We start from the raw sequence: 10,807 nt of genomic DNA on the forward strand, positions 1-10,807 counted from the left end.
TCCCCAAGTCTCTGTAATGTACTAAGCCTAAAAGAAAGCTTCACGGTGAAGGAAATGTCTGAACTGCCTCAAAGGATGCGAAATCAATCTTTGAGGGGAGTACAGAGCCTACTGGACACTTCTCATTTTCTAAATCTATAATTAAATTACTGGCATTCAATGAGGATAATTTTTGCTGTAAACATAATTGTGCCATTACCAACAAAACTCCCCACCCCCAAAACTCTCTCAATGCTGGATCTCAAATTTTCCTCCAGCCTCAGAAGTCAAAAATAAATGTCTTGCCTTGGGCTCATCCACCATCATATCCTTTAAATGGCTTTGGTTGGCTTGATTAGAATCCTAATTAAACCAGTGCCATTTTGCCTCTTTGAACCCACTCTCAGCTGACTCAGTTCAGCACAAGTTTGGTCTGAAAGAATGCCAACCAGTCTGGGAAACAAAGGGGAACTTTGGGGAGGCTTTTAGGCTTCTCAAAAGGATCCTTTACGTCCCCCAAATGATCAGCTTAGTGGTTAGCTGTCCTGGGAAGCAACAAAAATATTGTTTTGAAAAATAACCAAATGAGAAATTAAATTTACTCTTAATCCCACTGGTTCAAAAATAGTTCATAAAGGAGAAAGTTTCTCCCTCTACGTGATTCCCTTCTTCAGAGTAAATTAGTATTAACAAATTGCACATTCCACCTAATTTGTTGCTGGGTTTATGCAGACAAATCTAAGTGCACACATATCCAACATGGCAGTCCACTGACCTAGATCTTGCTTATTTCCCTTCAAACTCATGGATATTTCCAAGTCCATACCTAGAGATCTGACACATTTTTAGCGGTTGAACATTATTTCACTGCATGAATATATTAAAATAGATTCAACCACTTTCTTATGGATAGGCATTTAGATTATTTACGGTATTTTTGTTATTGAGGACAATGCTGCTACACAGGTTCTTGTTTATGTATTTTTATGTATTTATTTTATTATTTCTTGTAGGATGGATTTGGAAAACTGGGATTGCCTTTACTTTGGGGGCTGGAATGCCAACAGTGTAGGAGAGGGCCCCCACCCCCCTTCCCAGCCTTGCCAACACTTGGGCCAATCTGCTAGACCCAAAAATGTTAATCTCCTAGAGATTTAATTTGCATTTCCCTGACTACTAGTGAAGCTGAGCATCTTTTCATATGTTTATGGACAATTTGCATTTCCTATTCAGTGAATTACCTACTCTTATCCTGGACCCATATTTCTAACGGGCTGTTTTTCTAGTCAATGTGTAGGAGCTCTTTGTGAACAGAGGATATACTCTTTGTCTCTTATAGATGAGGCAAGTATTTTTCTATCACACTGTTGTCTTTTGATTTTGTTTAGGATGTGTTATAATTCTAAGTTAAAATTTTTATTGTCGTCTAATATGTTAACGTTTTCCTTCCGTGTTTCTGGGTTACCAGTCTTAGAAAGAACTCCAATCTATATTTTCTTTACTTTTATCCTCTTAGTTTTTCCACTTAACTCTTCAATTTAGGTTTTTAAAAGTTAATTAATTAATTAAATCCTCGGTAACTGGTTAAGTCGGAGAGCTAGCTTTACTTTATTCTAAATGAAGAGTCAGGGATTTAAAAAGCATTTAATCAGCAAAGATACACTTTTTTTTTTTCCTGGCAGGGAGAGACCCAGTAAAGTTCCTAGGAGAAACCGTGGTCCCTGAAGCTGGACCCAGAAGATGTTTAACTCATGATCCGGGAAAAACATTGAGGGATTTTTGATCTCCCAGGCAGTCATGGGTTGGACCTTTCTGAATGTGTGTATGTGGTTTGTTTTTGTTTTAATGAAGAAGAGATTTGTAGACTAAAACATTCTCCTCCCTCAAAAATCTTATTTATAAACCAAATCCTATATGTTAGTCTATTTCAGGTGTGTCTCCCTCAGCCCATAATAAGCTCATTGAGGCTCAGCCTTCACTCATCTCTGTTCTGAATCTGGACAGTCGACGCAGGCTGAGCTTGTCTTCCAAGTCATCTAAAGATGTATTTCGTGTGTGTCCCTATAGTCTGAGGGTGTTTCAACAATTTTAAGAGCAATTCGCAGGTTTCTCTACAAGCAGATGAGGAACCAGCAGGAGCAAGCTTTCTCCATGGACACAGTCTTTTATCTCTCCATTTGCAAATGAAAGGACCAATAAATACTTGTTGAATTTTATCATTCTGTTAAACTTCAAATTCAGACCTGTCAGTAATTACTAGTTTGCATTAAAAGGAGGAGATTAGAGATTGAGGTCCAGGAAGAATACATGATTTGCTTGGAGGCATAGAGTAACCAGGTCTGTTCTTTTTCTGCCCCCCTTTGTCCCCTGATGAAGGACGAATGACGTGGTGAAGGCCACAGGTCTGGTGAGAGAGGACAGGTAGGACTTTTAAGTGTAACGGGGGAGAGGGGGACATCCCGGCCCATTGTAACCATCCTCCTGCCGTTCTGATAAAAAAGGTGGGGCAGGCAATTCTGAGTGCCCTCCTGGGGCTGCTGCTTTAGAACCTTAAGGTCCTAGAGTGGCATTCATTTCTTTCCCTCTGTTGCTGATAAACAGAAACTCCCTTCGAAGAGCTGGCTGCTTCTGAAGGACCCATTCAAGCGATCTCTGCCTTGAGTCCTCACTGTATACGCTTATCTGCTTTGCTCTGAGGATGCTCCTCTGAGCAGAATAGACACAGGTCTGGTGAGGAAGACAGCCTGTTTCCTCACAGTGTCTGGGGAAAGCGGGCATTAAACAAATTCTCCCGGGCGTATATAATTACAGATGAAGGTTAAGTGTTCTTAAGGAAAATCCAGGATGTTTGGGAGAGAATACAGCAGGAGGGCTTGGTTTAAATTAGGGGGTTAGGGAAAAGCAGAAAGTGGGGGTGTTAAGGGCTTTTGCAAAGGTTTAGAGCTTTACATATGGGAAGGAAATAATAATAATAAAGGTGTTTGGAAGGGCAGATCATCCTCTTTCATGGGCCACTTCCTAGGACTCTGGGGACCTGCTTCTCCCCCAAATTATGTAGGCATCAAGGGCTTGGAAGAACCTTCACAAATGCTAATATGTGAGCATTTTACAGTCTGCCCCCTGACCCTCTGCATCCTCACCCGCAACTAGTTTGAATGTGGAGGTGAATGGAGAGGCTGAATGGCATTTCCAGTTTGGGAAACAGGGTGGAGACGCCTTCCCACCTCAATCCGGGGGCCAGGTCTCCCAACCCCGAACTCCCAAAAGGAACATTTTCCAAGAGGAAATCCCAATTCCTTGTATATTTGTTTGTGAAGGGAGCAGGCCAGGAGACTCGGGTTGTTCCTGGGGAGTTTTGGGACAAGAGCAAGAATCTCTAACCGTGTCAACCCTCAAACAACACTTGCAGGAAAGCTTGACCAGAGTGAGGATTTGGTAGCCGCGGTGGAGGTGTGGGTGTGGGATGCTAAACTTCCCTGGAAGAATTCATCAGAATCTGGCAATAACAATAGCTGACACCCAACACAGGTCCTGTGCTGGGCACTTTCAAGACTATTGCTCAAAACAACCCTATGAGGTAAGCACCATTACTAACTCCATTTCACAATTGAGTAAACCGAGGCACACAGAGGCTAAGTAGTGATAGCAGCCTGACTTTTTGCCTCCAGCACTTTGAAGCCAAAGTTTCTGAGCAGAGGTTTGGGCTCCAGGAGGTGTGGGCCGCAATTCCTACGTGAACCTGATCCGCGGGAAAACGCTGGCTTTCAAAGGTTATCTTGGGAGCCCATGGGGACGGTTTCGGGAGCCTCACACCCATTCCCTTCGGAAGCCGAGCCGAGCTGCCACCTCCCGCGCCGTGGCGAGGAAGGGTGGACAGTGCGCCGGGGGCGGCGGGTGGCCCTACTTCGTGCTCCCAAGACCAGGCCCTGCAGATCAGCTTTCTGCTCGGTCTCCGCGAGGTGTCGCCTTCGGCCGGATAAACTGCCGCGGCGCCACCCTCGTAGCCCGCACTTATTTATTTATTTTCAAACAAGGGGGGCGCCCCTCTCCTTTCAATTTAAAACTGGAAACATCCTGCGGTCTCGTTCCTAAATAGGCGCGTCCTATTAGGACGTCTCCCTCCCACTTTGCATCCTCGATCCAGCCTCCCTTCCGAGATCACACACAAGCAGCCTCCCCAACCCCTCCCGCACAGCCTCGCTGGACTTTCCTCTCCCGCTCAGCCGTGCACACACAAGCAGCCCAGGCGGGAACTGGGTTAGGAGCCTCTGAATCGCCCCCTAACCCCAACGACACCCCCGAAGCCCTCCCGAAAAAAATTTATTTAAATGCCAAGCAATTGCCAGGCCCGCAGGGTGTGTGCTGCATTGCACCGCTCGGCACGCAGCTGGTTCGCAGAGTGCACCGGGTACAAGCCCGGGGGTCTAAAAGGGCGGGAGGAGCACGCCCCGGGCTTCCCAGCCTTGCAGCCTCCTCTCTGCAAAGAAGAAAAGCAAGTGGCTTTTGGCGCGAAAGCCTTGGCGCCTCCCCTGATTTTTATGGAAATCAAGAGGGCGGGGTAAAGCCGCTTTCCTCTGCCTTTCTCCCTCCCCCTTGTCTGTGCCGCAGCCCCCTTCTCTCCCCGCCCCCCGGGTGTGTCAGATTTTTCAGTTAATAATATCCCCCGAGCTTCAAAGCGCAGCCAGTGACAGTCATCTGTCTGGACGCGCTGGGTGGATGCGGGGGGCTCCTGGGAACTGGGTTGGAGCCGAGCTAGCGCTAGCCAGGCGCAAGCGCGCACAGACTGCAACCACCCGAGGACCACCCCCCGCCCCCTGGCCACCCGGGGACCCCCGCACAGGATCGCCTCTGGATCCCCGGCAGTCGGCGGGAGGTAAGGAGCGGGGGTTGCAAACCGCTCGGCGCCCTGGGAGCTGCGAGCGCGGCGGGAAGGCAAGCCCCGGACCCGATCGCGGCTGGCGCACAGGGCGCCCGACTAATGCCCAGGGGACTGTTTCTCCTTCCGAAACAAAACCATCTCGGGGTTTTCCCTGAAAAGCCAGTTCCAGTTCCGAAGGCTCCCGGGCTGAGAGAGACCCGCCCTAATCCTTTTACTGCCCTTGCCAGGGGTTGTAATGGCTTCATCGAAAAGAAATTCACCCTTCTCTTAGAACATTTGTCTGCATTTGAGCTGACGGGGAGCCGGTGCGTCCCCACCCCGAAGCTGGGTTCTTCTCCAAAGGGTTCTCCCAGAGGAAGAAGAGGAGGGTTAAGCAGGGCGAGGCCGTTGCGGTGGTAATCTGGGTCACCGCTGTTCCAGCTCAGAGAGGACGCGCGGCTCTCCCGGCGACCCTCCCCGCGCTGGTGCCCCTGAACCATTCCCAGGGACTGGGGTTCAGGCTCTTACCTCTCCCTTTAAGAGGACGTTGTTGGGGGTTTGGAACAGCGGGGGTGGGGTTAGAGAGGTTCAAAATCAGCTATTGGCAGTACATTTCCTGCAGCGGGTAAATGCCGGGAGACGTCTGCTCAAAATCGGGGGTAGTGGGTTCTGGATTTGAGTGCTTGCTGTTGGTCTCGGTCTAGAGAAAGGATTTTTCCATTTGCAAAGTTTCCCAACCACCCCCCACCCCCATTATCGCTTGCACTCTGGAGGTTGCAATTTTACAAAAGGGGGAATTGAGGGTACTCCAAATCCTATACCTATTAGCCGGGTTGGAGCCCCAGGCTTCCTTTGAGCAGCTGGCCTGACTTGGGTGCAACCGGGGTTGTCGGCGAGCTGGTGGGAGCTAGAATTCTGCAGCCTGGAACAGCCCCCTCCCCCAGGCAGTGCCTTGTGTGAATGAAATGGCAGTTTCCAAAGTTGCAGAGCCACGCCACCACCCCCCGCATCTGCATGCCCCCTCCCACCCCCTGTCGTAGACAGCTTGTACACAAAAGGAGGGAGGGAGAGAGCGAGAAGACACAACTTCCTCCACCTTCGGGAGCATTGGGCGGAGTGGGGGGCTTTGGAGGAGAGATTGAGGAACCGGGTGAGAGGGGGGTGACCGCTGCTGTCTCCCCCCGCACCCCATCCGGCTCCGCTTGCCAACCCTTTCCTGGTGTGTCTGTCGGTTGCAGTGTCGGAGGTTGGCGCGGGCCCCCGCCCTCCGCGCCCCCCACGGGAAGGAAGCACTCCCCGAACTAAAAAGAGCGGAGCGAAAAGAAGCCCTCATTCGGCGGCCAGGAGGCGAGCCGATGCCGAGCTGCACCGCGTCCACCATGCCGGGGATGATCTGCAAGAACCCAGACCTCGAGTTTGACTCGCTGCAGCCCTGCTTCTACCCGGATGAAGATGACTTCTACTTCGGCGGCCCTGACTCGACCCCCCCGGGGGAGGACATCTGGAAGAAGTTTGAGCTGTTGCCCACGCCCCCGCTGTCTCCCAGCCGTGCCTTCCCGGAGCACAGCCCGGAGCCCCCGAACTGGGCCACCGAGATGCTGCTGCCCGAGGCCGACCTGTGGGGCAACCCGGCCGAGGAGGACGCATTCGGCCTGGGGGGCCTGGGCGGCCTCACCCCCAACCCCGTCATCCTCCAGGACTGCATGTGGAGCGGCTTCTCGGCCCGCGAGAAGCTGGAGCGCGCTGTGAGCGAGAAGCTGCAGCACGGCCGGCCGCACGCAGCGGGGCCCGCAGCCCCGGCCCAGGGCGCCGGCGCCACCAGCCCCGCGGGCCGCGGGCACGGAGCGGTGTCTGCGGGGACGGGCCGCGCTGGGGCCGCCCTGCCGGCCGAGCTCGCCCACCCGGCTGCCGAGTGTGTGGATCCCGCTGTGGTCTTCCCATTCCCGTTGAACAAGCGCGAAGCCGCGCCCGCCACCCCGGCCGGTGCCCCCGCGGCAGGCGCCGCGGTCGCCTCGGGGGCGAGCGCCGCAGCCCCGGCGGGAGCTCCGATGGCCACACTTCCGCGCGCAGGCGGTCGCCCGGCCAGCGGCGGTGACAAGGCCCTCAGCACCTCCGGAGAGGACACCCTGAGCGACTCAGGTAAAGACCGAGCCAGGGTCCGACTGCCTCCCTGAGGTCCTGGGGCTGGGGATGGCGCTCCGTTTGTTGCTGTTCATGGGTTTCGGCTCTTGGGGGAGAGTATTTTGGAAGTAGTCCTGGTGGCTGAGAGGTGGGCTTTTTCAAGCTTCATCCCCAGGTTAAGGAGGACCTGGTGAAAGGTGTAAGGGGGTGTTCTCCAGAGCCTCACCTTCGTTGAAGTTCCTTCAGCCCCTGCCCGGAGCCTGACTCCATCACTGGGTGCCCCTACCCACCATGTCTCTCTGCAGCATGGTCTGAGCAGTAAAATTAGGAAAAGTTGAATGGCTAAAGCCGGATTGGTATTCAGGGATGGCTAGCTGCATTACTTGGGCAGAAACCTGTTAGCCCAGGGGTGGAAAAGGACTGTGGCCCAGATCAGGGATGGAGAGATCCCCAAAAAGGAAAAGCCTGTGCAAAATCCTATTCAGGGCGCAGAAAGTTAAAGGAGGGATTGCACAGATGGCGAGTATCCATGTGATTTTTTTTCAAACCTGGGTACTCTTCTCCCCCTCCTTCAGTGGGTGGTGGGCTATTTGCTCCTGGTCCATGGCCAGCAGGCGGCGATATGCTGGCCAGCAGGCGGGCCAAGGATCTGAAAGGCTGGGAGTGGTGGGGCCACCCCTCCCTCCCTCCCTTCAGCAGCTGGCGGCCAGTACAACAGCGGTTGGTTGTGTACATTCTCAAGGGGCCAGCTCTTTACAGTGTGCAATGAGAAGCCGGCTGGTTTGGTCTTCTAGCCTGAATTCCAGGACTAATTTCAGATCCGAGTTGTGTTTTGTAACCCGGTGCCCTTCAAGGTGAGGGCGGGCACTTCCTCAGCAGGCCCTCCAGGAATGCACACACCCTGATTAGTCCTATTGTGTGGCTCCTACTTAAACTGAAGGGTAGAGTTAAAATCGAGACTTTGCCTGGAGGTGGAGAACTCTCCCCAAGTACTGGAATGGCCCTTGTCCTTGGAGCTGGGAGCCTGGGACCTTGAAAACCAGTGTGGCCAGAATGCAGGTGGATAAAAAGCCTCAATTTCCTCCAAGACTGAGGACGGATTCATCTGAGGTTCCTGGAAGGAAACTTGGTGATAAGCCTCCAGTTTGAACGGGTCTGTCCCTTTAATGTCTGTGCCTTGACAGCTTTCGGTGAGGAAGCACTTCCTTCCAACAGCTGTCTTCTTGGCAGAAAACCAAAACATTGGCTTAAAGGGACCCACAGACTGGAACAGCCTCACATTTCGGCTTTAGAACAAATCCCACAATTGTTCAGCTTTCCGGTCCCCTTCAGATCAAGCAGAAGTTGTGTTTTGATTTTCATGCTTGCATTTTAAACAATAATTTTCTACCCGAGCATGGCAGTAGATGAGGAGAGAGGGGAAATGCACACGGGATGCTACACGTTGTTGTTGCTGTTGGTGGGGACTTTGAGAAGAGGTGCCACCGAACTGGGGTTTAGAGCTCCAGTGGATGATGACTTTGTAGCTAAGGTTTAATCTTTGTTAGGTGAAAAACTGCTTATGGTGTAAACATCATCATGTTCATGGAAGACAAAGTATTTAATTGCATTGTTTAGGTTTGTTTGACTTAAAATGAGACTCAACCATGTGTAGATGGCTAAAAGAGGCCCCTAAAATGAGGAGCCTCAGTTCTTAAGGATGGAAATATAAATAAGTCTATGGGGCAGACCTGTGAGGATGATAAATTTACTGAGCCTCTGTGTGTGTTATCTGTCCAGCTCAACCTATGGTGTTATCCCCATTTCACAGCTGGGGAAACTGAGGCTTAGATTAAGGAACTTGCCCAGGGTCATGCAACTAGTATGTGACGGAGCCGGGATTCTGTCTGACTCCAAAGCCAAGTTCTTTCTGTTTCTGCCACCTGCTTAAGCCTGAATGGAGGATGAAATGCTAGGAGTATGAGGAGTAATGCCAGCCACAGGCCAGGGCCTGCTGTGAGAGACGATTTAATTCATATGTGCCTCACCGTGAGACTAACTCTCCTCTTGTTCTCAAAGATGATGAAGATGACGAGGAGGAAGATGAAGAAGAGGAAATTGATGTGGTGACAGTGGAGAAGCGGCGGTCCTCCAACAGCAAGGCCGTCACCACCTTCACCATCACTGTGCGTCCCAAGAGCGCGGCCCTGGGCCCGGGGAGGGCCCCGTCGGGGGAGCTGATCCTTAAACGCTGCGTCCCCATCCACCAGCAGCACAACTACGCCGCCCCATCGCCCTATGTTGAGAGCGAGGACGCGCCGCCCCAGAAGAAGATAAAGAGCGAAGCATCCCCACGTCCCCTCAAGAGCGTCGTTCCCCCAAAGGCCAAGAGCTTGAGCCCCCGCAACTCTGACTCAGAGGACAGCGAGCGCCGCCGCAACCACAACATCCTGGAGCGCCAGCGCCGCAACGACCTGCGGTCCAGCTTCCTCACGCTCAGGGACCACGTGCCAGAGCTGGTGAAGAATGAGAAGGCCGCCAAGGTGGTCATTTTGAAAAAGGCCACCGAGTACGTCCACTCCCTCCAGGCCGAGGAGCACCAGCTCTTGCTGGAGAAGGAGAAGCTGCAGGCAAGACAGCAGCAGTTGCTAAAGAAAATTGAACACGCTCGGACTTGCTAAACATTTCTCCGAACTGGACAGTCACTGCCACTTTGCACATTTTGATTTTTTTTTTTTTTTAAACAAACCTTGTGTTGACATTAAGAATGTTGGTTTACTTTCAAATTGGTCCCCCGTCGAGTTTGGATCTGGGTGGGGAGCAGGACATGGGGGGTTCTCCCAGGACCTCGGGAGAGGGCCTGTGTGATGGGATGCTGGGTGGCCCTGGCGGTTTTCCTCCGCGTCACCTCCGAGATGGCGGTCAGAGTCCGTGACAGTTGGGGAGCCTTCTGGGGCTGTCGAAGTCACCTTGTTTGTTCCAAGTTTCCAGACAGAAAGTCATTCCTTTTTAAAATGGTGCTTAAGTTCCAGCAGATGCCACGTTGGGGTTTGCCATTTGAGACCCCTGGGGAACATTTCTGTAAATACCATTGACACACCTGCCTTTTGTATACGTCCTGGGTAATGAGAGGTGGCTTTTGCGGCCAGTATTAGACTGGAAATTCATACCTAAGTACTGTAATACCTCAATGTTTGAGGAGCATGTTTTGTATACAAATCTATTGTTAATCCTTGTTATGTACTGTACTAATTCTTACACTGCCTGTATACTTTAGTATAATGCTGATACATAACTAAATTTGATACTTATATTTTCGTATGAAAATGAGTTGTGAAAGTTTTGAGTAGATATTACTTTATCACTTTTTGAACTAAGAAACTTTTGTAAAGAAATTTACTATATATATATGCCTTTTTCCTAGCCTGTTTCTTCCTGTTAATGTATTTGTTCATGTTTGGTGCATAGAACTGGGTAAATGCAAAGTTCTGTGTTTAATTTCTTCAAAATGTATATATTTAGTGCTGCATCTTATAGCACTTTGAAATACCTCATGTTTATGAAAATAAATAGCAATTAAATGACGCAACTTTTCTTTTCCTTAATAGCAACGGTTAAACTCTTAAGATGCAGCCATGAATAGTGCATACCCTAGGGAGAGAACTTGGTTTCCACAGTCATCATATATTTATACAGTCCTGGTTGGGGAGGGGCTGTTATCCCCCTTGAGGTGGAGGGAACTGCGCTTAGGAAGGTTAAGATACTACTTCAGGATTACACAGAATACGTATGTTATTACTGTGTATTGCAGCAAAAGCACCAGATAGTTTACAAAACACTTTCCTGTAGGTTGGCCATTTAACCAAATTA

The 10,807-nt window shown here is 50.9% G+C and overlaps 1 protein-coding gene across 3 annotated transcripts; it reads left to right on the forward strand.

The window, feature by feature from the left end:
• Positions 1 to 4,632: 4,632 nt before the first annotated feature.
• MYCN (MYCN proto-oncogene, bHLH transcription factor) lies at positions 4,633 to 10,522 on the forward strand. Of its 3 annotated transcripts, XM_032497060.1 has the most exons (3): positions 4,716 to 4,852; positions 6,076 to 6,976; positions 9,017 to 10,522. In XM_032497060.1, the coding sequence occupies exons 2-3, from the start codon at positions 6,193 to 6,195 to the stop codon at positions 9,616 to 9,618; spliced, it is 1,386 nt and encodes a 461-aa protein (XP_032352951.1). In that variant the 5' UTR covers positions 4,716 to 4,852; positions 6,076 to 6,192; the 3' UTR covers positions 9,619 to 10,522. The 3 variants fall into 3 exon arrangements, with proteins under 3 accessions (XP_032352953.1, XP_032352951.1, XP_032352952.1); XM_032497062.1 differs by lacking the exon at positions 6,076 to 6,976 and having other exon boundaries at positions 4,633 to 4,852; XM_032497061.1 differs by lacking the exon at positions 4,716 to 4,852 and having other exon boundaries at positions 5,280 to 6,976.
• Positions 10,523 to 10,807: the final 285 nt, after the last annotated feature.

Source organism: Camelus ferus, chromosome 15 (assembly GCF_009834535.1).
Source record: "Camelus ferus isolate YT-003-E chromosome 15, BCGSAC_Cfer_1.0, whole genome shotgun sequence".
NCBI classification, from domain to species: domain Eukaryota; kingdom Metazoa; phylum Chordata; class Mammalia; order Artiodactyla; family Camelidae; genus Camelus; species Camelus ferus.

Bases quoted from the DNA above. Each gene is read 5' to 3' on its own strand.
- MYCN (XM_032497060.1), top strand. From the start codon at position 6,193: ATGCCGAGCTGCACCGCGTCCACCATGCCGGGGATGATCTGCAAGAAC. The intron at 6,977-9,016 runs GTAAAGACCGAG...TTGTTCTCAAAG, and splicing joins GGACACCCTGAGCGACTCAG to ATGATGAAGATGACGAGGAG.